The sequence below is a fragment of the Bufo bufo genome, chromosome 5, assembly GCF_905171765.1.
Source record: "Bufo bufo chromosome 5, aBufBuf1.1, whole genome shotgun sequence".
NCBI classification, from domain to species: domain Eukaryota; kingdom Metazoa; phylum Chordata; class Amphibia; order Anura; family Bufonidae; genus Bufo; species Bufo bufo.
The window spans coordinates 564,752,222-564,779,896 of record NC_053393.1 but is presented as its reverse complement, the minus strand read 5'-3'; the positions used below and the strand labels follow the sequence as shown (position 1 = coordinate 564,779,896).

Genomic DNA, 27,675 nt, shown 5'->3' with positions numbered 1-27,675 from the left:
TGCTCTTACAGTATAGAGTCCATAGTCTCACTGCTCTTACAGTATAGAGTCCATAGTCTTACTGCTCTTACAGTATAGAGTCCATAGTCTCACTGCTCTTACAGTAAAGAGTCCATAGTCTCACTGCTCTTACAGTAAAGAGTCCATAGTCTCACTGCTCTTACCGTAAAGAGTCCATAGTCTCACTGCTCTTACAGTAAAGAGTCCATAGTCTCACTGCTCTTACAGTATAGAGTCCATAGTCTCACTGCTCCTACAGTATAGAGTCCATAGTCTCACTGCTCTTACAGTAAAGAATCCTCTTCTATGTTTGTGTACAAACCTTCTTTCCTCCAGACGCAGAGGATGTCCCCTCGTCACAGTCCTGGGGATAAATAGATGATGGGAGTGATCTCTGTACTGACCCCTGATATATTTATACATAGTAATTAGATCTCCCCTCAGTCGTCTTTTTTCTAAAGTGAATAACCCTAATTTTAATAATCTTTCAGGGTACTGTAGTTGCCCCATTCCAGTTATTACTTCAGTAATAACAAAAAACAAATCACTGCATAGAATAAACAAAGAGTATCAATACTTTATACCAGGCATCCTCAAACTGCGGCCCTCCAGCTGTTGCAAAACTACAACTCCCAGCATGCCCAAACAGCCTACAGGTATCAGCCTACAGCAGGGCATTGTGGGAGTTGTAGTTTTACAACAGCTGGAGGGCTGCAGTTTGAGGATGCCTGCTTTATACAAATAATAATAAAGTTTCAAATATAATCACCACTTGCGGCGCTCAGCGTGATGAAGAAGTGTATATAAAAAAAGAAAAGAACAACAAAATCAAAAACCATCAACGTCTTACAGATGCATAATTTCATAATCCCTATTTAAACCCCTTAGATGTAAGGTATCGAGAGTATGGATCCAAGATGCTTCCCTGCGTAACAAAAGTTTTTTTTATATCTCCACCTCTTCTCGGTCTTTTTATCTGTTCCAAAACTTGGAACTTCAGCTGTGCTATAGAATGTTTGCATTTATCGAAATGATAAGGAAGGGGTAATAACAGATTTTTAGTCTGAGAGAATACTGACACCATTGATAAAAATTACAAATTCCTTTTGTTAGACATGTCACATTTTTTGCTAATTATTGCTGATTTACGGGCGGTATGGATACTGTTTATTCTATGCAGTGATTTGTTATTTGGGATCACTACCTGTTTTGTAATTTCCGCCCATTGGAGGCGTCTGACCTCACTGACATGTGACTCAGATACTTACCTTTATATGGAACCACAGTAGTTTACCTGTTACCTGTTGATGAAGGCTGTATAGGCGAAATGCCTCCTGGTATAACCTTTACTGTGAATGGAAAATAAAATAGAGACTTGGATATACGCAACACGGCTGCTGGGATCTTCTTTGAATCACGCAACTAGATCCGTCGCTGCGATACACCTTAAGGACACAATATGGTTTATAGGTCCTGCATTCCTGTACTATTCAACATGTTGCACTATCAGATCAGACACGTTTAAATTGGTAGAACCAGACGCTGATGAAGAAATCCGACCTGAAGTATCTGTTCTACGCACTGTAACTTCGGACCACCGACTTAAATCCCATAGTTTCAATAGGTTCTCTACCTGGATGTCGCTGTCGCTTGTTCGTGCTTCAGCCTTTCTAGTTTATATAGCTCAGTCTTACAAGTCAACGTTACCTGGGAGCCAGAAGCCCTGCAAAGGTTGGCATCACTACAAACATGCCTTTACCGCTCCTAATCTGGAAAAGTCCAAGAACATAATAATTTGCAGTATACAACGTAAATGTTATGCTAAAGAAATAGACTACCTCAGCAAAGGCCAAACAGTCTCCAAGTGCCACGCTTGGGTGTGGGAGGGAACACCACACCGAGCATGAGAGGAAAGGACGAAACAGGGAATCAGGCCTGAGAACTAGGGAAGGAAGATGGACACCTCCTAGTAAAACCCTAACCAAAATCCTGACTGACTACCAGTATGAACAGACGCCAAAGGTAGGGGTGTTCATACACAGGAATCCCTAGAGTCCTATATAGCCTTATAGGACCCTGGTACTAATGGCAGGGACGAGACTACCTATTCCTCCAAAAGGAAGAACGAACAGGAGTCTCCTTCAGGATAATACAAACAATAGGGAAATGCAACACACAGAACCCAAACAAAATACAAAAGGGAAAGGAAAGACTTAACTTCAGAGGGGCTATGGAAGCACCAGGAACTCCGCCGCTGAAGCTATAAACCGCACAGCATTGTGGGAGAAGCAACAGTAAATAAGGAAGATTTAATTACCACATTAGCAACACCTGAGGCAAGGGGTGTGGCCATTACCAGAAACAACACAGAGGCCAATTGATCCACAAGGAAAACCTGTCAGATCAAACCACGTGTTGCCAGTCTCGCTGATCTCCTGCCACTTGTCACGGGAACGTCAGTGACAGTAACCCCCCCCCTCTTCTACGGGTGACCTCCGGGCACCCAGAACTGACCTTATCTGGGTGAGACCTGTGAAAAGCTTTCACCAAACGAGTGGCATTCACGTCAGATGCCGGTACCCACATCCTCTCCTGTGGTCCATAACCCTTCCAGTGAACAAGATACTGAAGAGATCTACAGAGAACTCACGAGTCAATTATCTTGGCGATCTGAAAATCCAAACTACTGTCCAACATGACAGGAGCGGGTGGCAAGGAAGACGGCTCCAAAGGTTCAACATATCTCTTCAACAAAGATTTATGAAACACATTATGAATTTGAGGAAGTTCAAGACCAAAAGCTACAGGATTAATAATGGCAGTGATCTTATATGGACCAATAAACCTTGGACCCAACTTCCAAGAGGGTACCTTCAACTTAATGTTTCTTGTGGACAGTTACACAGTATCACCCACTCTTAGGTCCAGACCATTCATATGTTTCCTGTCAGCCATACGTTTATACTTGTTGCCCATATTCATCAAGTTATTTTGAATTTTCCGCCATATACAGTGAGGAACAGAAGTATTTGAACAACCTGCGATTTTGCAAGTTCTCACACTTGTCTGAAATTCACATTGTAGGTGCATTCCCACTCTGAGAGACAAAATAAAAAAAATAAAAAATAAAATCAGGAAATCACAATGTATGATTTTTTAAAGAATGTATTTGTCTTGCACTGCTGAACATAAGTATTTGAACACCTGAGAAAATCAGTGTTAATATTTGGTACGTGACAAGGCATCTGCCTTGACGTTCTTAACTCCAGGAGGATAAGCTACAATGAAATTATATCTGGTGGAAAACAAAGACCATCTGGCTTGTCTGGGGTTCAGTCGTTTAGCCGACTCCAGGTAAGCCAGGTTTTTGTGATCTGTGAACACCGTGATCGGATGAATCGCCCCTTCCAACCAATGACGCCATTCCTCAAAAGCCAACTTAATTGCCAGTAACTCTGTTACCCACATCATAATTTCTCTCTACGGAACAGAGTTGTTTTTTTCGAGAAAATGGCACATGGACACCATTTACCAGGTGACAGGCCCTGCGAAAAAACTGCTCCTACCCCCACCTCGGACGTGTCCACTTCCACAATCAAAGGTTGTGATACATCCGGCTGCACAGATATAGGGGCAGAAGAGAAGCACTCCTTAATCGCAGAAAAGGCTTGCAACGCCGAATCAGACCATACAGAGACATCTGTCCCTTTCTTAGTCATGTCAGTTAAGGGTTTTACTATTGTAGAATAATTCTGAATACATTTTCGGTAATAGTTAGTGAACCCCAAAAACCGCATAAGAGCCTTCAGATTTCCGGGTCGATCCCAGTCCAGTACAGCATAGATCCATTCGAAAACCTTAAGATAACAGCAGGTAGCCCAAAAACTGCACCTCGTGTACAGCAAAAAAACACTCTTATTTTGCGTACAATTTATTGTCCTTTAGGATCTGTAACACCTGTCTAACGTGATCCTGATGTGTTTCCACATCTGGAGAATAAATTAGAATGTCATCCAAATACTCGACTACAAACCTTCCCATAAGGTGATGAAAAAGTCATTCACAAAATGCTGGAAAACCGCAGGAGCATTGGTAAACCCGAAAGGCATGACCAGGTTCTCAAAGTGCCCCTCAGGAGTATTAAAAGCCATCTTCCATTCATCCCCTTCCTTGATCCTAACCAGATTATATGCCCCCTTAAATCCAACTTGGAGAACACCTTGGCACCAATAATCTGGTTAAACAAATCAGGAATCAAAGGAAGAGAGTAAGGATCATGGACAGTAATCCGATTGAGTTCACGGAAATCCAGACATTGCCAAAGTCCTTTTTTTTTTTTTTAACAGTCCTTTTTTTTAACAAAAAAAGAACCCTGCTGCCACTGGAGACTTGGAAGGTCTTTAGCCAAACTTTCAGTAATATACTCTGTCATGGCCAGTCTTTCAGGTCCAGAAAGGTTATACAACCTACATTTTGGCAACTTAGCTCCGGTAATAAGATTGATAGGACAATTATATTCCCGATGCAGAGGTAAATCCTGGCATCCGTTCTCAGAAAACATGTTGGCAAAATCAGATATAAAAGAGGGTAATGTCTTAGTAGTTAAACAGAAAAAGATGTATTCAGACAATTGTCGATGCAATAATCACCCCAATCCAGAATCTGTCTAGCTTGCCAATCGATAGTTGGATTGTGGTTGCTTAACCACGGTAAACCCAGAACCACCGATGCAGGGAGACCCTCCAACACAAAACACAAGCTAAATTATTGATGAAAGTCACCCACTCTTAATCTGATATCATGCACCACTTGAGATAAACACTTCTCAGCTAAAGGTGCAGAATCAATAGCAAATACGGGAATGTTTTTTTTTTTTATGCACTCTGTGACAACCCGTGCATACGGATGAACTGAGCATCAATCAGGTTCACCCCAGCCCCGCTGTCGATAAACACCTCAATCCCTACAATTTTGACTCTAGCGCCACCTCAGCAGCCAGGAGAAATCGGGTACTACCAGTAAAAGACAAATGCACATTTTCTGACTCCCCTCTCACCCCTCCAAGAGTCAGATGGGAATTAAATGTCCCTCTTTTTTCTTTTTGCCGTTGAATGCATGGACATACTCTGATAAAATGTCCCTTCTGTCTGCAAAAAAAAAACAAACACACTCCCTTCCTATTACCAGCATGCTTAAAAGCGGATCCAGGAGTAGCTTCTCCTAATTGCATGGGTTCATCCCCAGACATAAACCCAGGAGTAGCTTCACACAAAGTATCAGAAGAGGATGATACACTATATGATAGTACATGAAACAGAAAGACAAGTTTTAGCAGCTCTCACCTCTGATCACCTGCATGAAGCACGGAAAGAAAGTGGCTTGAACCCAGCCATACTTGATATGTCCGAAAACAAAGAGGTTGATTCCAGCTTTTAACGTATAAAATGTGTTCTTTATTCGGCTTTCATATTTTAAGATCCAACATATATCACATGGAGAGACACAAATATGTTGGATATATGTTGGATCTTAAAATATGAAAGCCGAATAAAGAACACATTTTATACGTTAAAAGCTGGAATCAACCTCTTTGTTTTCGGACTATATGATAGTACGTCTTGAGAGTGGGGGCCCCTAGATCTCTCTCAGGTGTCTATCCATGCGTATAGCCAGAGACATAGCAGCCTCCAAAGACACTGGGGTTTCATAAAAGGCCAAGGCGTCTTTCAGTCGCTCTGATAACCCTTGACATAACTGGCTACGGAGGGCAGGATCGTTCCACTCCGTATCCGTAGCCCGCCTCCTATACTCAGAGCAATACATCTCAGAGGAACGAACACCCTGACGAAGGCCACGCAGCTTGGTTTCGGCTAGGGAGGTCCAATCCGGATCATCATAGATAAGACCCAAAGCTTCGAAATATTCATCTACCCACCAGAGACTGTGATCCGGTCAGCAGAGAAAAAGCCCATGACTGCACATCCCCCTTAAGCAAGGGAATAGCCACACCAACTCGCTGTTTCTCATCCCCAGATGAGTGTAGACATAGCCTAAAATACAATTTGCACGCCTCCCTAAACAAAATGAAATTACCACGTCCCCCAGAGAATCTGTCTGGTAGGTCAACTTTTGGTTCAAGACAGGCCTGGTAACCACCACCACCACCACTAGGACCAGCAGTCTGTGGTCTCTGCATCTGTAAGAGGGTTGTACGGAGGTCAGCTACCTCCAAAGACAGCCCTTGCAGCTGACCTGCAATAGGATCCATGGCTGCACAAACAAAAAATGACAGTTTAGGCGGTTTATAATGTCACACTTCGTTGTGGGAGGGAAACAGCACACCGACCATAAAAGAGGGAAGGGGGAAACAGGGAATCAGGCCTGAGAACTAGGGAAGGAAGACGGACACCTCCTAGTAAAACCCTAACCAAAATCCTGACTGACTACCAGTATGAACAGACACCAGAGGTAAGGGTGTTCATACACAGGAATACCTAGAGTCCTATCTAGCCTTATAGGACCCTGGTACTAATGGCAGGGACGAAACTACCTGTTTCTCCAAAAGGAAGAACGAACAGGAGTCTCCTTAAGGTCTAATACAAACAATAGGGAAATTCAACACACAGAACCTAAACAAAATACAAAAGGGAAAGGAAAGACTTAACGTCAAAGGGTCTACGGAAGCACTAGGAACTCCGCCGAGATCCACACACCAGCTATCCACAACTGAAACTGAAGCTATAAACCGCACCACATTGTGGGAGAAGCAACAATAAATAAGGAAGGTTAAATGACCACATTAGCAACACCTGAGGCAAGGGGTGTGGCCATTACCAGAAACAACACAGACGCCAATTGATCCACAAGGAAAACCTGTCAGATCAAACCACGTGTTGCCAGTCTCACTGATCTCCTGCCACCTGTTGTGGGAACGTCCGTGACACCAAGGAGAGCACTTTGAAAAAGCTTGATCCCATAATTGATCAAAATGGGTTGCTAAGAATAGGAGGCAGTCTTCAAGAAGCCAGAGTGAAATTTATGGAGAAACATCCCGTAATAATTCCTGGACACCACCACGTTCAAGTAGCCGTTGGACCTCATCAGCAACACATTCCCAAGCAAGGATGGGAACGTACGCAAAGCCGAGGTCAAAGTGTGGAAGTTTGGCAAGTGCAAGCTATTCCTCAGGCCAGTAGCAAAACTTGTTTTGTGGTGTTCACCTGAAGGAACCAGTAGTGGCGTCTGTTGACACCAGGCGGGAGTGTTCTGCCCAGCAGGGTTAGAAAATCGTTAAAGTTCACTTTGCCACAGTCAGGGTAATTCAGATGTGTTCAGTGCGGCACCATCTAGTGGTGTGAAATTTTATTACACTTTGGTTTCCTGTTACAAGACTATTGCATTGTGGGTTATTGAGAAGAGAAGTCTCCAGGACACAGAGCTGTCCTATGCATGTCTCCTTCTCAAACCCCACCATCCTTGTAAAAGCATATCTGGTGAGAGATCTACCTCTGTTTCAGGGACATGATGTTATGCAGAGCTGTTCAGTCAATTGTTACTCATAGTACATGCTATCTTATCCTTTATACTTAGACATGCTATTTGTATTCTTGTAGTTTTACTACATCTGTCACTCACGCGCACCGCGCAGAGAGTACGACCTGTTGACCAATAAACCAGGTAGACTACAAAGAACAGTCCTCTTATTTGGAAGACAGGAATGGTTTATGCTGAATGTCAGACTGCACACTGTGTGAACGTGTACGAAGACAGAACAGACAAGATGTTAAATAGTTTTCCCAAATAGATTAGCAATTTTATCCTTCAATATGACAAGGCCTGAATGTGTTCTAGAGTAAAGCTATATCTGTCACATGCTCTAGAATGCAGGAAAATAGGGAATTCTGGGAAAAACATGGATCTCCCTTGTAAATGTGTGAGGATAGTTTGAGGATGTTTTTTTGGGGTTCTGCAACATTAGGCCACGGCTCTGATCACTGACTTGTTTGCCTTATGTAAAGTGATCAGAGGCTCTAGCTGCTGCTCAGTCCCTCCCATACTTTACACTACAGCTATGCTTGCTCAGAGTCACTGCTTTCTATAGCAATCTCAGCAGGAATGACATGGAAGACATATTACAGCAAGCACAGAAGACTATAAACTACAAGTAGACTCCCAGTGAGAAGATTATCAGGAGACTGCCTTATAACGTAACGTCATCTGAAAAATTCTGACAGCACCTCGTGGTGATAACACGTAGACAATGAAGGACCACAAACTCAGCTGAATCAGACAGACCTCTATGTGATCTGACATAAGTGGAGGAGAACATGGGGCATGTGCTGGTGGGCACCATATAGTACCTGTACAGCGAGACCAAGGGATAAACCTCTGTCTGTCCTTCAAGATAATGTCATCATACATAGAACCTCCTATTGTGATAACTTCACTAAAGTCAGGTTCTCAAAGTGTTCCCTAGCAACCACTGTCCACAAATCTAGGTGACCACCATTTCCATACATGGTCACCCAATCAACTAAGATACTGTATGTGCTCCGGCATATTGGGAAGAGGCTTGGTGAAACACAGTCAAGACTACCTCAGACCATGTACTAGAGTATTTTGGGCTCGCACTCTGATCTTAAGGAGTCATGCAAAACAACAAAACAGAGAAGTGGGGTCACATCCCCAGTTATTTCCGTTTCTGTAATGTTTTACTAAATTAAATATTATAAATGGAAGTTGGAACCCAACTGCACTGTAAAGCATTGCTTCTCAGTCCTCAAGTTCACCCAGCAGGTCAGGATCTCCCATAGAGAGATAACCAGTAGTCATGCCTGATGCACGGACCGAAATGTCATCCTGGTCCTGAGAACACAATCTGTGGAGGACTGGATCCAAGAAACACTGGGTTGTTGGAAGCTAATGGTATGGCCAAAAGGAATGGACTGTGCAACATATGGGTCAGTCAGCATCCAGCACAAAGGATGGAAGTCAATACCATTTATCGGAAAATCAACTCTGGTTAAATCCTCTCAATTACACAAAGCAATGGAGATAAACCAATCAAAATGCACCAAATTTATTGCATTCTGGACACTACACCCAAGGAGCGCAGTCAAGACTTGTAAAAATGCTCCACATTTAGGAAAAGCAAATAACTGATGTATGACAGCCTTGAGGTGTGCAAAAACTCTCTAGCACGCCTTGTAAGCTGTGCAGACTGTACTGACACATGCGCCATCTGGATATTTTCACCAAATTCATGGTTTATACATCTTATTGATAAATTTATCCCACCCATTTTGGACAGTGCAGGTATAAACCATGAGGTGGAAACACGGGAACCACATAAGATTCAGTTCAGAACTACCATTTGGATGATCAGACTAACGCCAGCGCAACAATCTCACTTTTGGCAGCAATGATCAGCAATAACAGCTCCAATAAACTGGCCATTGGAAGACACTGCTGTGATTTTAGTTGACCACTGTGGTGTTCAGAGTCACTTTACACACTCTGTGAAATAACAGATGGGATTGCAAATGAGCAGCAGATATACAAGGACAGTCCAGTCAGTCAGATCCTCACCAAGAACAGTGCCGTTTCCACCACCGCAGGTCAACCCTAGACCAAGCAGTGCTACTACTCTTAGAGCAGAGATCAGCAAGATGTTCTGGTTCAGACTTTTGTAGATGATCCCTCTGGCCTGGGCTTGCTGGACCTTTGCACGTTAGTCTCTCCACCTGGAATAGTTCTCCTACCATGGGATTTCTGATGCTTAACAAGTGTCGAACTTCGACTGAATCTCTTCCCGCAGTCATTACAAGAGTATGGCTTCTCCCCACTGTGGATGCGCAGGTGGATAGCAAGGTGCGAATGCTGGATGAAGCTTTTGCCACATTCTCTGCAGGTGTAAGGCTTCTCTTTGGTGTGAGTTCTACAGTGCGTCACCAGGTAGGTGCTCCGACTGAAGCTCTTCCCACACTCTGCACAGGTGTAGGGTTTCTCTCCCGTGTGGGACCTGATGTGGTTGTTATAATCAGACACCTGAATAAAGCTCTTGCCGCAGTCAGTACAGGAGTAGGGCTTCTCTCCTGTGTGAATCCTCTGGTGTCGGATAAACGCTGATTTGCATGGACAGCTCTTACCACAGTAACTGCAGATGAACATGGACCCTTTATGTGGTTTCTGTGAAGTGTTAATTATCGACATGTTGTCTGAGGCCGTAAACACATTACTGTACGTGGATTCCACAATCTCATTACTAGGATATGAATACTGAGAATCCAATTCCTCAAACTTGGCAATCTTTCCATTTACTGGAGAGTAAGGAGCTTCAAGGTCATCTAATGGACTGTCCCTCACATGGTCTGGCTGCAGTGACTGTCCTTCTGGGTTCAGGTTCTCGCTATTCTCACTTATCCCATTCACTTCCTGAGATGGTGAAAAGTTGTACTCTGTCTTGGGACTGTTCACTCTTATCATTTCAATGTCGGTTTCGGGCACACCGTTGGCTGAGGAGTGAATTTTTTCTAAGTTGGGAATGTCATCATTGTCCTTACATGGTTGCTGTGACTTCTTCTTCCATATAAACTTCTTATGATGTGGAAAAGGTGGATGATCATCTCCCGCTATCCCATCGGAGATGAGGTATTTTTCCAAGGTGATTCGTATAGGTTTGTGAGCGTTTTTTTTAATCTCTTTATGAGGTTTTCCACAGTTTGCCGTTTGCTGATCACACCCTGATGTGTCATCTGTTTCGGATTTGACATGTGGAGTTTCAGCTTTTGGAGGGGACTCTGCTGGTTCTGCCTGGTCTGTAACTGTCCCCCACGTGGGTGGGTTGTTTTGTGTGAAATTTTTAGGGACATCATCCTCCCTTTGTTTCTTACTTAAGTGCAGAGTCTTCCTCCGATGGGACTTCTTATGTTTTACCAGGGTTGAACTGCGGCTAAAGCTGTTGCCACACTCAATACAGATATAGGGCTTTTCCCCGCTGTGGATTCGCAGATGCAACGAGAGGTGTGAGTGCTGGATGAAGCTCTTGTTGCACACATTGCATGTGTAAGGCTTCTCTTTGGTGTGGGTTCTAGAGTGCGTCACCAGGTAAGTGCTCCGACTAAAGCTCTTCCCGCACTCAGCACAGGTGTAGGGTTTCTCTCCAGTGTGGGATCTGACATGGTTGTTATAATCAGACACCTGTATAAAGCTCTTGCCGCAGGCAGCACAGGCGTAGGGCTTCTCTCCGGTGTGAATCCTCTGATGTCGGACGTATGCGGACTGGCAAGGACACGTTTTACCACATTCTGAACAGATATAAATCTTTGCGTTGGATTTCTTCTTAAAGTTTGATCCAAGTGTGCCGTCTTGTAAGCCAGACTCAGTGGTCTCCATATTTTCTGGGCTGCAAGAACCATCGTCAGTGCCGGCGCTCTCAGCCTCCATACTTGTTTTTGACCCACATTTCTCTGCTTCGGCTTTGGAATAATTATTCGAGGTTTCTGTTGCGAGGCTGCGGAGATGTGCGATGATGCTGGTGATGTCACTAGGACTGCGCTCTTCTTGGCTTACTTTGTCTATTAAGTTGCTTGTAGGAGCTTGGGGAAGATTACTGGAACTGCACATGCCCCAAGATGAGTCTCGGGGAAAGCATGAGGAGAGGTCGTTATTCATCAATGGAACCGCATGGGACATTAACTGAGAGGATCCCAGTCCGTGCTGAGCAGAGCCCACCATGCCACCACCTGAAACACACAACCAAACATCATATAAAGATAGATGTTATAACTCAAGCAAAACTGCAACTCCCATCCTCCTCAGAAAGTAATCTAACATGTGAAATAGCACTGCAACTACCACCCTCTTCAGACAGTATGCAAACGTGAAATAGTACTGCAAATGGGCTTGCAGATCCCAGAAACGAACCTGCTGGGAGGTCCACAAAATCCTTCAGAGATAGCAGCTAGAAGCACATACAGTAAGACCCCAATGGTACGGTGCTAAAACATGAGGGTTGCCCTCCCTATTATTACCACAGAACAGTCCACAAGGAATGTACGCCACGGTAATCTACTCACCGGATGAGACATGTACGGCAGCTCCACCAGTTGTCTGCATGTTGCTTGCACAGGACACAACTCCTCTTTCTAACATGGACCCTGGCGGCATCTCAGACGGCACGACCGGAGGCTCTGCGCCTGGAAGAAGAGATTATAATCATATATAAGAGTGCAGAGGGCAACATGATGGAAGCTCTCTGGTTACCAAACCATTCAGTGTGACATCACCAACGTACCAAAGAAGGAGAGAAAGTCAAGGTCGAACACACCATCATCCCGTCCCTGCAGAACACCCTCGGCCATCGTTCGTAGCGTCCATGCAAACTCTCCTGGGGTTCTCAGAGTCACAGGAGTCCTGTGGAGGAAACTAGTGGTCAGTATCTGAATGCTTCAGATATCGCATACATACACTATGAAAACAGCAGCACACAACCTCCGCCCACCACCTGTGCAGGTACAACAAAGCTGGAGCAGTGTCCGGAGGCCATGTCACATCATGAAGATGACAATCATGAGTGAGAAGGACTTTAAGTCGTAGAAGTGGGAGGTTAGGGTCAGATCACAGTGGCAGATGCACCAGGAGACCACCCTTCAATGACACTTCAACTTGCAGTTCCATCTGTAACCACAAGGTGGAGCAGTAATGAGTCTGATGGCATCAGTCACCACGGTCCTTGTCCCTGTATTGACCAGCTTCCTATATGGAATGAAGTAATGAAGAGACCAAAATATCTTTAAGTCTTCACAGTGGACCCTTTCACTGATGACATTCTTCAGGAGGTTGTCGTCTGGAATGGTTTTCCAGCAGTCTTGAAGGAGTTCTCAGAAGTGCTCAGCACTTCCTTCACTCTGCATCCACTTCATCCCAGACCCTCTCATTTGGGTTAGGGTCAAGTGGTTGTGGAGGCCATGCCCCAGGACGAACGCTTCATCACCCTCTTTCTTGGTCAGAAGGCCCTTAAAATGTCTAGAGGTTTATGGTACTGTTGGAAAACAAAAGATGGTCCTACTAAGTGCAAACCAGAGTTGCGGCAGAATGTGGTGGTGGCCATGCTGGTTAACCCTTTCTGGAAATTTGCCATACATATGTAATGGATGTCCGGTCTTTAAAAATGGTGTCCGCTCTGTAGCATAACAGGCGCCATAGCCACCGTGTTTCTGCTGTTTTAACCCCTTATACCTCAGGCCAGTTTTCGCTCTTCTGCCCAGGCCATTTTTTTGCAAATCTGACCTGTGTCACTTTATGTGGTAATAGCTTTGGAACACTTTTATTTATCCAGGCCATTCTGAGATTTTTTTCTCGTGACACATTGTACTTCATGATAGTCATAAATTTGAGTCAATATATTTCACCTTTATTTATGAAAAAATCCCAAATTTACAAAAAAAATTGAAAAATACGCAATTTTCAATTCAGTTTTACACAATAATAGCATTTTTGAAAAAAAAAATTATGTTTTTGTGTCTATTTTTTGAAGGCCTTATTTTTTTTTTATTTTTCTGCCGATCGTCTTGTGCAGGGGCTCATTTTTTGCATGAAGAGTTGACGTTTTTATTGGTACCATTTTTTTGGGTACATATGATTTTTTGATCATTCATTATTACACTTTATGGGGCAAGGTGACCCAAAAAAATTGGTTGTTTTGGCACAGTTTTTATTTATTTATTTTTACAGCGTTCACTTGAGGGGTTAGGTCATGTGACATTTTTATAGAGCTGGTTGTTACGGACCCGGCGATACCTAATATGTATACTTATTTTAGTTTTTCACTTTAACACAATAATAACATATTTGAAACAAAAAAATTATGTTTTAGTGTCTCGATGTTCTGAGAGCTATAGTTTTTGTTTTTTTTTTGAGCGATTTTCTTAAGTAGGGGCTCATTTTTTGTGGGATGAGGTGACGTTTTATTGGTACCATTTTGTGGGACATATGCCTTTTTTCTTTTCAAAATTATTTTTATTGTAAAATAGTTAGAGAACAAGAACAGCGGTACATCGGTATAATTATTTTATAGGTATACATCTTGAGTTATCAATAACAGAAGTATATATTCTAGCCGTAAGATCCGAAAAGGACGTATATACACTCACCTAAAGAATTATTAGGAACACCTGTTCTATTTCTCATTAATGCAATTCTCTAGTCAACCAATCACATGGCAGTTGCTTCGATGCATTTAGGGGGGTGGTCCTGGTCAAGACAATCTCCTGAACTCCAAACTGAATGTCAGAATGGGAAAGAAAGGTGATTTAAGCCATTTTGAGCGTGGCATGGTTGTTGGTGCCAGACGGGCCGGTCTGAGTATTTCACAATCGGCTCAGTTACTGGGATTTTCACACACAACCATTTCTAGGGTTTACAAAGAATGGTGTGAAAAGGGAAAAACATCCAGTATGCGGCCGTCCTGTGGGCGAAAATGCCTTGTGGATGCTAGAGGTCAGAGGAGAATGGGCCGACTGATTCAAGCTGATAGAAGAGCAACGTTGGCTGAAATAACCACTCGTTACAACCGAGGTCTGCAGCAAAGCATTTGTGAAGCCACAACACGCACAACCTTGAGGCAGATGGGCTACAACAGCAGAAGACCCCACCGGGTACCACTCATCTCCACTACAAATAGGAAAAAAAAGAGGCTACAATCTGCACGAGCTCACCAAAATTGGACTGTTGAAGACTGGAAAAATGTTGCCTGGTCTGATGAGTCTCGATTTCTGTTGAGACATTCAAATGGTAGAGTCTGAATTTGGGGTAAACAGAATGAGAACATGTATCCATCCTCTGATGGCTACTTCCAGCAGGATAATGCACCATGTCACAAAGCTCCAATCATTTCACATTGGTTTCTTGAACATGACAATGAGTTCACTGTACTAAAATGGCCCCACAGTCACCAGATCTCAACCCAATAGAGCATCTTTGGGATGTGGTGGAACGGGAGCTTCGTGCCCTGGATGTGCATCCCTCAAATCTCCATCAACTGCAAGATGCTATCCTATCAATATGGGCCAACATTTCTAAAGAATGCTATCAGCACCTTGTGGGATCAATGCCACGTAGAATTAAGGCAGTTTTGAAGGCAAAAGAGGGTCCAACATCGTATTAGTATGGTGTTCCTAATAATTCTTTAGGTGAGTGTATATGGGCAAAGCTTGCAGAAGGTAGGTTACTTTCAGCCATATGAGACATTTTGCTATATTTTTACAACCAAACCACAAGATGTATGGGGTAGGCCAGGAGGTTAATATTTTGGAAATCTCTTGTAACATGGACAGAAAGTTATTTTTGTATAGGTGGCTAGGTTCCGTGGAGATCTTAAAGAGGACCTTTCACTAGATTAAAAAATCTAAACTAAGTATACAGACATGTAGAGCGGCGCCCAGGGATCCCCCAGTACTTAGTGTTATCCCCGGGCGCCGCTCCGTTCGCCCGGTATAGCCTCCGGTATCTTCATAGTTAGGCTCCACCCAGGGGAACCTGCCGGCGTCTCTTTCTCCCATGCTGTAGCGCTCGCCAATCGCAGCGCTCAGCTCATAGCCTGAGAGAAAAAAAAAACTCTCAGGCTATGGGCTGAGCGCTGCGATTGGCCAGCGCTACAGCATGGGAGAAAGAGACGCCGGCAGGTTCCCCTGGGTGGAGCCTAACTATGAAGATACCGGAGGCTATACCGGGCGAACGGAGCGGCGCCCGGGGATAACACTAAGTACTGGGGGATCCCTGGGCGCCGCTCTACATGTCTGTATACTTAGTTTAGATTTTTTAATCTAGTGAAAGGTCCTCTTTAACACCCAAAAACTTAATAAAAGGTTGAGACCAGTTAAATAGTGAGGTATTTGCAAGTATAGAGGACTGTCGTTTGGGTAGAGAGATATTTAAAGGCCTGTGACTTGCTCATGTTCACCTTAAAATTTGATACTTTACCAAAGTCATTAAATAAAAGCTCGATTATTGGGCGTGAGACAGATGGGTTAGTCAGCATTAATAATAGATCAGCATATGCTGCCGCCTTGTGCTCCCTACCCCCACAGAAGATCCCTTTAATACGGGGGTCCAGTCTGATTTTCTACAATAAGGTCTCCATCGTAAGCACAAATAATAAAGGAAACAATGGACACACTTGTCTGGTGCCATTAGAGAACACAGGCGACAGCACCTCGTTCACCCTCACACTGGCAGTGGGGTTTTGGTACATAGTAAAAATGGCTTCGACAAAGGTGGGTGGAATACCAAATGCCATCAAAGAAGACCTCAGATATATCCAATCCACCCGGTCGAATGCCTTTTCGGCGTCTGTGCTTAGTAGAATTAGCGGATTATTGAATTGTTGGGCGTATGTGATTAGTTGAAGAACTCTATAAATATTATCTTTCCCTTCTCTGCCCGGGACAAATCCCACCTGATCCGGAGAAATAAGGGAAGGAAGAATCTTCTGCAGTCTCTTAGCCAGAATTTTTGCAAAAAGTTTGAGATCTACGTTGAGCAAAGATATAGGACGATAATTGCTACAAAGTGCCAGATCCTTCCCCTTTTTATGAATAATAGATATTCGGGCCATCAGAGTTTGTTTATGAAAGGAGGGCCATCAAATGTGGCGTGCTACAGCTTACTAAGATGTTTGAGCAAGACATCTGAATATGTAGTATAGTAGAATGAGGACAGGCCGTCTGGACCGGGGCATTTATTTTTGAGTGTCGAGGCAATAGCGTCTTTAATTTCTTGGTGAGAGATATTGGAACACAACTGATGGGACTGTTGATTTGTGGGAGAGACAATGTAGAAAGGAAGTTGACCACTAGATCTTTTTTAAGGTGAGGATCTACCATGTCTCGGGATGTTTTCAAATTATAGTTTCATATAGAAAATACTAAATTGCTTTGCTATATCTTCTGTTTTATGTAATAAAACACCCAAAGAGTTTTTAAGGCTAGTAATGAAAGATTTGTTTTTCTTAGCCTGTGCTAGCATGAATCTAGTTGGGTTCTCGCCATGAGCGTAGGGTTTATATTTCGCATAAAGATAAGCTTGGGCAAAGCAAAGATTAAGGGTATTTTTAAGTTCATCCCGTAACGATGTAAATTCTTTTAAATGAGTGGCTATCAGGGATTTTTTATGCAGACACTCTAGCTGCGATATCTTTTGCTGTAAATTCGTTATTGTTTTTGCTTATGTACATATGCTGAAAGAGAAATAAATTCTCCTGTGATATGTGCTTTGTGAGCTTCCCATAGTGTCTGTATAGAAACCCCCCATTATCGTTTCATTCGAAGAACTCCTCTAGGAGTCGTCTGATTTTTTGGACATTTTGGGGGGATTTCAGCAGAAGGTCATTCAGTCTCCAGCATCTGGAGGGAGCAGGAGACAAGGGAATTGTGTAGGCTATTTCGACCACGGAGTGGTCTGCGAGGACATGTGTTTTGATGTCTGCGGAGTGACAGTATTGAATGTGGTTGCCAATGCCTGAAATCGAATAGCCGATCTACTGTTAAAAGTGTCAATGAGTGGATTCAGTGCAACATTAAAATCTCCTCCAAGGACTAAGGTCCCCTCTGTGAAATGTAATAGCTTTTCCAAAGTCTTAGTAAGCAAAGGAATCTGCGCCTTATTGGGAGCGTAAATGATCCCTATAGTGAACATGGAATTACATATCTTCCCTTTAATGAAAAGGTAGCGGCCGTCTGGGTCTACACATTTATCTGCTACCGAAAAGGAGACATGTTGCTAAACCCTATACTCACACCTCTTGATGCTCCACTGTCCGAGCTAGCATAAAACCACGAGGAAAAATGTAGTATATTCATGTTTGGAATGTTCCTTTTCTTAAAGTGCATTTCCTGCAGTAAGCATATATCGGATTTTTTTTTTTTTTAAGAAAGTACATTACTAGAAAGGGGGGGGGGCATGGGATTCAAATGCATAACAAGTGCAGTACAGCAACATAAAGATAACATAGATCAAGTATAGTTGTGGCAACCACAAAAATAGTGTAGTGCTAATGTTAAGGAGTGCAATACACCTCAAGGGTGTAAGACAAACAGGTACAACCGGAGACATTTCAATTATAGATGCTCCGGCAAGTAAGACCCAACTGGTCTAGTGTATATGGTGTTATATAGGTAATGAGGTATAGGGTGTAAAAGGTACAGACAGAAGATTTAGGAGAAGTGTAGTTATTCAGGGATAGAGGTAGAGTTGTGGAGCGTAAATGCTCCCTATAGTGAACATGGAATTACATATCTTCCCTTTACATATCATCCCGAGACCTTGTTCACGGCCTGAGTGAAACCATCCTCCACACCAGACGTTCCCTTTCACTCAGGCCGTGAACAAGGTCTCGGGATGAGACCGAAACATTGGCCTTAATTTTCTGGATGGATAAATAAACAACTATTTACTTTCAACTCGAGTGCCGCGGTCTTATATATATATTACATACTAAAATGAGTTTCAGGCCGAGGTGCAACTATGATAGTGGGGTATATAGACAGACTCACTGCAGCTCATGTGGTCTAGATTCCCCCGGGTCCTCCACCTCAAGGCGTCTTGGCTACTGTACGTTGTTCTCTCCACAGGAGCAACTAAGGAGATGAGCAGCGGCGGAGACTCCGACTGTAGCAGGTGAGAGCTGGAACTTCCAGGCAGTTGTCCAAGTGGTGGTACCACAGGCAATGTGGTCTGATGATCGGCAGTGTTCGCTATTAAGACCGGGTCTGGTCGTGCTTCAGGTCACCCTCCTTACTCCCGCGATTCCAGCAGGTTCTTGTCTGGGAACAAAAGACCTCACAACTGCAGCTCGTGTCCACAGATGCCCCGTGTAACGGACCGTTTCAGCAGACAAGGGGTTAAAATCCGTTTAGGCGATAAGCCCCTTTCTGAGAGACAGGCCCAGCTACTGCAGAACACCAAACTCCCGAACTGGATACAAAGTAGCACTCCAAACTGGAACCTCACGAATAGCTGCTAGCAGACGAACAGGAATCAGCTTACAATCCTGGCAATCGGTCTTCTAACAGCATACAGCGGATCCCCCCAATAACGAGACAAGGCTCCGTGTTGAGGGTCAAGCAGTGGTCTGACTGTACTTCACGTACAGCCTCTTTTATTCATAAACCACAAACATAGTACTGCCCACAGGGGTTTGAAATACAACCAATCAGTAATTTACAACACATACAATGTAACTACAGCAACCAATCGTTCACACCCCCAGAGGACCAGAATGAAGACTGTAACATAGGACAACATATCCCCACAATGCATCATGGTTTCCTCCTCTCTGTCCAGACAACCTGAAGAGCAATCCAATTATCTCTGAGGACAAAGGGAGATCGGCAATACACATGTGAGGACAACAGAACAGACATCACCATTTAAACACACAATGGGACAATGGCACAATAGAAACACACCCAGCATTTCCTCCCAAGCTGACAAGTTACACTTATTATAAATTGTTACAACTTTGTGAGTTTACATTAGCCATACATATAACTTACATTAATTCAAACAGTATAACGTGGGGACAAACCTATCCAAAATTCACTTGAATAGGTTCAGGGGTTTAAAAGTTAGTATATGCGGATAAACAGGCCTCTCCAAAACCCAGTGGCGAGGTTGGTTTCGCCACACATCTCCCCCCCCAGGGAAGACTAACCAGATACCTGACCTCACGCCGGTCGGTACCTGAGTTAGTCTGGCAGCCCACCCACAACCCAATACTGGACCTGTTGCATTTGGTAGCCTGTCTCTGTCCAGTGAGTCCACCAAGGTTATGTTGGAAGCTGGTACTCCCAGTCTCTGTATTGCTCCCTGGCTTGGAGTGGAGGTTGCTTTGTGGGCAGGGATCAGCGGTACTCTGCCCTGGTGCCAGCGCTACCACGGAAGAAGCCTGGTTGGAGCCTGGTTGTTGGAGGGGGAGACCTACTGTCTCTACCCCCTGTGCTGTAGGTGCAGAGACCACGGTCCCATCTGCACGGTTGTGGGTTTTACTGTCTCCCCCTGGTGCGTTAAGCTGCCGCTGGGGAGAGGGGGTAACGAGTTCCTCTCCCATACATACTTCCAGCCGCTGGAGAGGGCGACCGACCGTCTCCGCTCCCAACACAGTGTCCTGTTGCTGGGGAAAGGAGACTGGGCTCTCTATTCCCTGCTGGACACTCTGCCGCTGGGGGACAGGACCGACTGTCTCTGCCCCCTGTAACTCCGCCTGCCGCTGGGGAATGGAGACTGGGCTCCCAATTCCCAAAAAATCATGCTGCTGCTGGGGGGCAGGAACAACTACCTCTGCCCCCTGTAACTCCGCCTGCCGCTGAGGAGGGAGGACGCTGCTCTCCTCTCCCTGCACTTCACACTGCCACTGGGGAATGGAGACTGGGCTCCCAATTCCCTGCAATTCACACTGCCGCCGGGGAATGGAGACTGGGTCTGTCACCTTACTGTCCTGCTGAGCCTTCTCACTGGCGTGGAACAGCTGCTGGTAGCCCTGTTCCAGCTCCATCTCCCGGGTCACCAGGTGGACCAGGTCCTGCTCAATCTCATGAGGGTCGTCCCAGTCATACCTGCTCTCCCTCCATTCCAAGAGATCATGGAACCGGGCTTGTGTAGGGCTCCCAAACTCCAGCTCTGAAAAGGTCTCCCATAACAAGCCAGGACCATCAAACTCCTCTCCCTCCGGCTTGTCATGCTCAGCTGTCCTGGGTAGGTACTGTGCCCCATACCACCAGAGCGCCTGGTAGGCATCTTCCAGCCACAGCTCCCGCCATGCTAGGAGTTCCAATTCCTTTACCCATTCTTCCCGGGGCTGCTCTCCCAGGAAGGGCATCCGCAGGGCTACTCGCTTCTGCAACCGCTGGTCTTCCGTGGGGAGTCTCTCGTCCTGCATATACTCCACAATACCCAGTACCTGGTACCAGATGCCTTTGCGGACTGCATCTCGGTCATCCATGACACCCTCATTGTACTCCACTGCTGTTTCCATTCTGGTGCTGTCAGGGTCGCTGTACTGGGACATGCGTTGCCCTCAAATTGTAATTCCAGGGAATGATGTTTCTTTGTAGCTGTCCTTCTGGCTGTAGGAACGATCCCGCTGCTTGCCACCAATGTAACGGACCGTTTCAGCAGACAAGGGGTTAAAATCCGTTTAGGCGATAAGCCCCTTTCTGAGAGACAGGCCCAGCTACTGCAGAACACCAAACTCCCGAACTGGATACAAAGTAGCACTCCAAACTGGAACCTCACGAATAGCTGCTAGCAGACGAACAGGAATCAGCTTACAATCCTGGCAATCGGTCTTCTAACAGCATACAGCGAATCCCCCCAATAACGAGACAAGGCTCCGTGTTGAGGGTCAAGCAGTGGTCTGACTGTACTTCACGTACAGCCTCTTTTATTCATAAACCACAAACATAGTAATGCCCACAGGGGTTTGAAATACAACCAATCAGTAATTAACAACACATACAATGATACAACAGCAACCAATCGTTCACGCCCCCAGAGGACCAGAATGAAGACTGACATAGGACAACATATCCCCACAATGCATCATGGTTTCCTCCTCTCTGTCCAGACAACCTGAAGAGCAATCTAATTATCTCTGAGGACAAAGGGAGATCGCCAATACACATGTGAGGACAACAGAACAGACATCACCATTTAAACACACAATGGGACAATGGCACAATAGAAACACACCCAGCATATTCCTCCCAAGCTGACAAGTTACACTTATTATAAATTGTTACAACTTTGTGAGTTTACATTGGCCATACATATAACTTACATTAATTCAAACAGTATAACGTGGGGACAAACCTATCCAAAATTCACTTGAATAGGTTCAGGGGTTTAAAAGTTAGTATATGGGCCATAATCCAGGGGCAAGAGGCCAGCAGCCAGTCCTCTCCAAAACCCAGTGGCGAGGTTGGTTTCGCCACACCCCGGGAAGGTGTAGCAGGCTCAAAAGCCCCAGATGCATTAGACAGATCTTCAGCAGTGAGAGGCCTATTGAGGTGAGAGCGGCTGTTATGTAAGACCGCAAAAAATCTTCCTCTTTGTAGGTTAGTTGTAGAGTATGGCCAGTGGTGTGCGCGTGGCTCAGTCTGGACAAGATGGCGGAGCTGCAGGGGCACTGGCGGTAGATCACGAGGACAGCGACTATCTAGGCGAGATCCACGAAATGTATAAGTCAACAGGGCTGTGTAGCACCTAGAGCCGCCTGTTTATTTCCCAGAAATAATCTAGGCCGCGGTCTTCCGTAAGCGCTAGGCCCAAGCTGGGGCTCCGGTCTGGGTGGGTCAATCCGACCAATATAGGGGTAAGAATGGAGCTCATGATGTGCATAGATGGTTTAGGGTGTTTGGGAGCCACCTGTGTTCATCTGTTAGAATGATAAAGGTTGATTCAATTTTCTAGTCGGAGCACTATACAAAACCAGCCGTTCTCCTCGACTTCCGGCCACATCCCCCGTGGGACATACGCCTTTTTGATCGCTTGGTGTTGCACTTTTTGTGATGTAAGGTACCAAAAATGGCTTTTTTTGACAGTTTTTTTTTAAAAATTTTATGGTGTTTATTGGACAGGGTGGATCAAGTGATATATTTATAGAGCCGGTCGTTATGGACGCGGTGATACCTAATGTGTATGTTTTTTCCTTTTTTTTTCTATGTTTTATTATAAAATCAGGGGAAAGGGGCATTTTTTTCTTTTTTTTACTTGAAACTTATTTTTTTTATTAAAAAATTTTTTTTTTTGCTTTTTTTTAAACTCTATTTCTGTCCCACTCTGGGATCTGATCCCCTGTGCAATGCATCTGTACTGTGTGTATATATTATATATAAATATATACACACACACTGCTCAAAAAAATAAAGGGAACACAAAAATAACACATCCTAGATCTGAATTAATTAAATATTCTTCTGAAATACTTTGTTCTTTACATAGTTGAATGTGCGGACAACAAAATCACACAAAAATTAAAAAATGGAAATCAAAATTTTCAACCCATGGAGGTCTGGATATGGAGTCACCCTCAAAATTAAAGTGGAAAAACACACTACAGGCTGATCCAACTTTGATGTAATGTCCTTAAAACAAGTCAAAATGAGGCTCAGTAGTGTGTGTGGCCTCCACGTGCCTGTATGACCTCCCTACAACGCCTGTGCATGCTCCTGATGAGGTGGCGGACGGTCTCCTGAGGGATCTCCTCCCAGACCTGGACTAAAGCATCTGCCAACTCCTGGACAGTCTGTGGTGCAACGTGACGTTGGTGGATAGAGCGAGACATGATGTCCCAGATGTGCTCAATTGGATTCAGGTCTGGGGAACGGGCGGGCCAGTCCATAGCATCAATGCCTTCGTCTTGCAGGAACTGCTGACACACTCCAGCCACATGAGGTCTAGCATTGTCTTGCATTAGGCGGAACCCAGGGCCAACCGCACCAGCATATGGTCTCACAAGGGGTCTGAGGATCTCATCTCGGTACCTAATGGCAGTCAGGCTACCTCTGGCGAGCACATGGAGGGCTGTGCGGCCCTCCAAAGAAATGCCACCCCACACCATTACTGACCCAATGCCAAACCGGTCATGCTGGAGGATGTTGCAGGCAGCAGAACATTCTCCACGGCGTCTCCAGACTCTGTCACGTCTGTCACATGTGCTCAGTGTGAACCTGCTTTCATCTGTGAAGAGCACAGGGCGCCAGTGGCGAATTTGCCAATCTTGGTGTTCTCTGGCAAATGCCAAACGTCCTGCACGGTGTTGGGCTGTAAGCACACCCCCCACCTGTGGACGTCGGGCCCTCATATCACCCTCATGGAGTCTGTTTCTGACCGTTTGAGCAGACACATGCACATTTGTGGCCTGCTGGAGGTCATTTTGCAGGGCTCTGGCAGTGCTCCTCCTGTTCCTCCTTGCACAAAGGCGGAGGTAGCGGTCCTGCTGCTGGGTTGTTGCCCTCCTACGGCCTCCTCCACGTCTCCTGATGTACTGGCCTGTCTCCTGGTAGCGCCTCCATGCTCTGGACACTACGCTGACAGACACAGCAAACCTTCTTGCCACAGCTCGCATTGATGTGCCATCCTGGATAAGCTGCACTACCTGAGCCACTTGTGTGGGTTGTGGACTCCGTCTCATGCTACCACCAGAGTGAGAGCACCGGCAGCATTCAAAAGTAACCAAAACATCAGCCAGGAAGCATAGGAACTGAGAAGTGGTCTGTGGTCACCACCTGCAGAACCACTCCTTTATTGGGGGTGTCTTGCTAATTGCCTATAATTTCCACCTGTTGTCTATCCCATTTGCACAACAGCATGTGAAATTGATTGTCACTCAGTGTTGCTTCCTAAGTGGACAGTTTGATTTCACAGAAGTGATTGACTTGGAGTTACATTGTGTTGTTTAAGTGTTCCCTTTATTTTTTTGAGCAGTGTATATATATATATGGATTGGCCTACAGTTACGACAATAAAATCAGTACGGGACAACTACTGCGATCTTCAATAAAGGAAAATACACACAAACCTGTGTGCTACTCACGTCACCAGCGAGGGTGGTGCAAGATGAGCTCAAGACACTTGATAACACTGGTCACCACCGCTGCGCCGCACAATAGCTGGCTAAGGAAGGGGTTTTTGATTGCCCCGAAACGCGTCGAGCTAGTTTTAATAAAAGTCACCTCGTATTACTTTTGAAGTCCATCGAGTCATCTATCAATAGGACGACAAAGGGACTACCATCCTATAGGCGATCTCGGCGAGCGAGGGTCAAGTGTCTTGAGCTCATCTTGCACCACCCTCGCTGGTGACGTGAGTAGCACACAAGTTTGTGTGTATTTTCCTTTATTGAAGACCGCAGTAGTTGTCGCGTACTGATTTTATTGTCTAACTGTATGCCAATCCTTTTTTTATACATATTCTTTATTGACCTATAAACTGTTCAACTGAATAGAAAAACAAACTGAAATCTTTTAGGTGGAGGGAAGAAAACAAAAAAACTAACATAATATTGTTGCATAAGTGTGCACACCCTCTTATAGCTGGGGATGTAGATGTGTTCAGAATGAAGCAATCACATTCAGAATCCTGTTAGATCGGAGTCGGCATACACCGGCCATCATGTAAAGGGCCTCTGATTAACCCCAAATAAAGCTCACCCGCTCTAGTTGGTCTTTCCTGAAGTTTTCTTGGTCACATCCCACAGCAGAAGCCATGGTCCACAGAGAGCTTCCATCAGAGGGATCTCATTGTTAGAAGGTATCAGTCAGGAGAAGGTGACAAAAGAATGTCCAAGGCATTAGATCTACCATGGAACACAGTGGAGACCGTCATCATCAAGTGCAGGAAATATGGCAAAACAGTGACATCACCAAGAACTGGACGTCCCTCCAAAATTGATGAAAAGACGAGAAGAAAACTGGTCTGGGAGGCGACCAAGAGGCCTACAGCAACATTAAAGGATCTGCAGGAATATCTGGCAAGTCCTGGCTGTGTGGTCCATGTGACAACAATCTCCCGTATTCTTCATATGTCTGGGCTATGGGGTAGAGGGGCAAGACGAAAGCCTCTTCTTACCAAGAAAAACATCCAAGCCGGGCTACATTCTGCAAAAACACATCTGAAGTCTCCCAAAAGCATGTGGGAAAAGGTGTTATGGTCTGATGAAACCAAGGTGGAACTTTTTGGCCATAATTCCAAAAGATATGTTTGGCGCAAAAACAACACTGCCCTTCACCAAAAGAACCCCATCCCCACAGTGAAGCATGGTGGTGGCAGCATCATGCCAAGGGGCTGCTCTTCAGCTGGAACTGGGGCCTTAGTTAAGCGAGAGGGAATTCTGAACAGTTCCAAATACCGGTCAATATTGGCCCAAAACCTTCAGGCTTCTGCTAGAAAGCTGAACATGAAGAGGAACTTCATCTCTCAGCATGACAACGACCCAGAGCAGACATCCAAATCACCAAGGACTGGCTTCACTAGAAGAAGAGGAAAGCTTTGGAATGGCCCAGCCAGAGCCCAGACCTGAATCCGATTGACAATCTGTGGGGTGATCTGAAGAGGGCCGTGCCCAGGAGATGCCCTCACAGTCTGTGGGGTGATCTGAAGAGGGCCGTGCCCAGGAGATGCCCTCACAGTCTGTGGGGTGATCTGAAGAGGGCCGTGCCCAGGAGATGCCCTCACAGTCTGTGGGGTGATCTGAAGAGGGCCGTGCCCAGGAGATGCCCTCGCAATCTGTGGGGTGATCTGAAGAGGGCCGTGCCCAGGAGATGCCCTCGCAATCTGTGGGGTGATCTGAAGAGGGCCGTGCCCAGGAGATGCCCTCGCAGTCTGTGGGGTGATCTGAAGAGGGCCGTGCCCAGGAGATGCCCTCGCAATCTGTGGGGTGATCTGAAGAGGGCCGTGCCCAGGAGATGCCCTCGCAATCTGTGGGGTGATCTGAAGAGGGCTGTGCCCAGGAGATGCCCTCGCAGTCTGTGGGGTGATCTGAAGAGGGCTGTGCCCAGGAGATGCCCTCGCAATCTGTGGGGTGATCTGAAGAGGGCTGTGCCCAGGAGATGCCCTCGCAGTCTGTGGGGTGATGTGAAGAGGGCTGTGCCCAGGAGATGCCCTCGCAATCTGTGGGGTGATCTGAAGAGGGCTGTGCCCAGGAGATGCCCTCGCAATCTGTGGGGTGATCTGAAGAGGGCTGTGCCCAGGAGATGCCCTCGCAGTCTGTGGGGTGATCTGAAGAGGGCTGTGCCCAGGAGATGCCCTCGCAATCTGTGGGGTGATCTGAAGAGGGCTGTGCCCAGGAGATGCCCTCGCAATCTGTGGGGTGATCTGAAGAGGGCTGTGCCCAGGAGATGCCCTCGCAGTCTGTGGGGTGATCTGAAGAGGGCAGTGCCCAGGAGATGCCCTCGCAATCTGTGGGGTGATCTGAAGAGGGCTGTGCCCAGGAGATGCCCTCGCAATCTGTGGGGTGATCTGAAGAGGGCTGTGCCCAGGAGATGCCCTCGCAGTCTGTGGGGTGATCTGAAGAGGGCTGTGCCCAGGAGATGCCCTCGCAATCTGTGGGGTGATCTGAAGAGGGCTGTGCCCAGGAGATGCCCTCGCAATCTGACAGATTTGGAGGGTTTCTGCAAAGAAGAGTCAAAATGTGCCCATGCTGATAGACTCATCCCCAAAAAGACTGAGTGCTGGAATAACATCAAAAGGGGCTTCAACCAAGTATTAGTTTATTATTTACACTTATGCAACCAGATTATTATTATTATTATTTTTTTTTTTTTCTTCTCTCCACCTAAAAGATTTCTGTTTGTTTTTCCATTGAGTTGTGCAGTTTATAGGTCACATTAAAGGGGGAAAAAGTTCTGAAATGATTTATCTTTGTCTCATTCAGAAACCTGACATTTATACAGGGGCGTGTAGACTTTTTACATCCACTCTATGTGTGGTATCACTGTAATCGTACTGACCCCGAGAATGAAGGGAACAGGTCAGTTTTATCTCATAGGGAACGCTGTAAAAACAAAACCCATAAAACTATATAAATGTGGTATCACTGTAATCGTACTGACCGGAGAATGAGGAGAACAGGTCAGTTTTATCTCATAGGGAACACTGTAAATACAAAACCCATAAAAC

At 45.4% G+C, this 27,675-nt stretch overlaps 1 protein-coding gene across 3 annotated transcripts in view; it reads right to left on the bottom strand.

Annotated features, from left to right (window-relative positions):
- Positions 1-9,069: 9,069 nt before the first annotated feature.
- The window catches only part of LOC121000946 (zinc finger protein 2 homolog), a 29,994-nt gene continuing 11,388 nt past the window's right edge, over positions 9,070-27,675 (bottom strand). For 2 of the 3 annotated variants that reach the window (XM_040431769.1, XM_040431770.1), the window contains exons 2-4: positions 12,296-12,414; positions 12,078-12,197; positions 9,070-11,744 (exon numbers count right to left, since the gene is read on the bottom strand). In XM_040431769.1, coding sequence (XP_040287703.1) covers positions 9,679-11,744; positions 12,078-12,197; positions 12,296-12,362 — 2,253 coding nt within the window. In that variant the 5' untranslated portion in view covers positions 12,363-12,414 and the 3' untranslated portion in view covers positions 9,070-9,678. Of the gene's footprint in view, positions 11,745-12,077; positions 12,198-12,295; positions 12,415-18,551; positions 18,857-27,675 lie in introns of those variants that run through there. The other variant, XM_040431771.1, reaches the window with a different exon arrangement.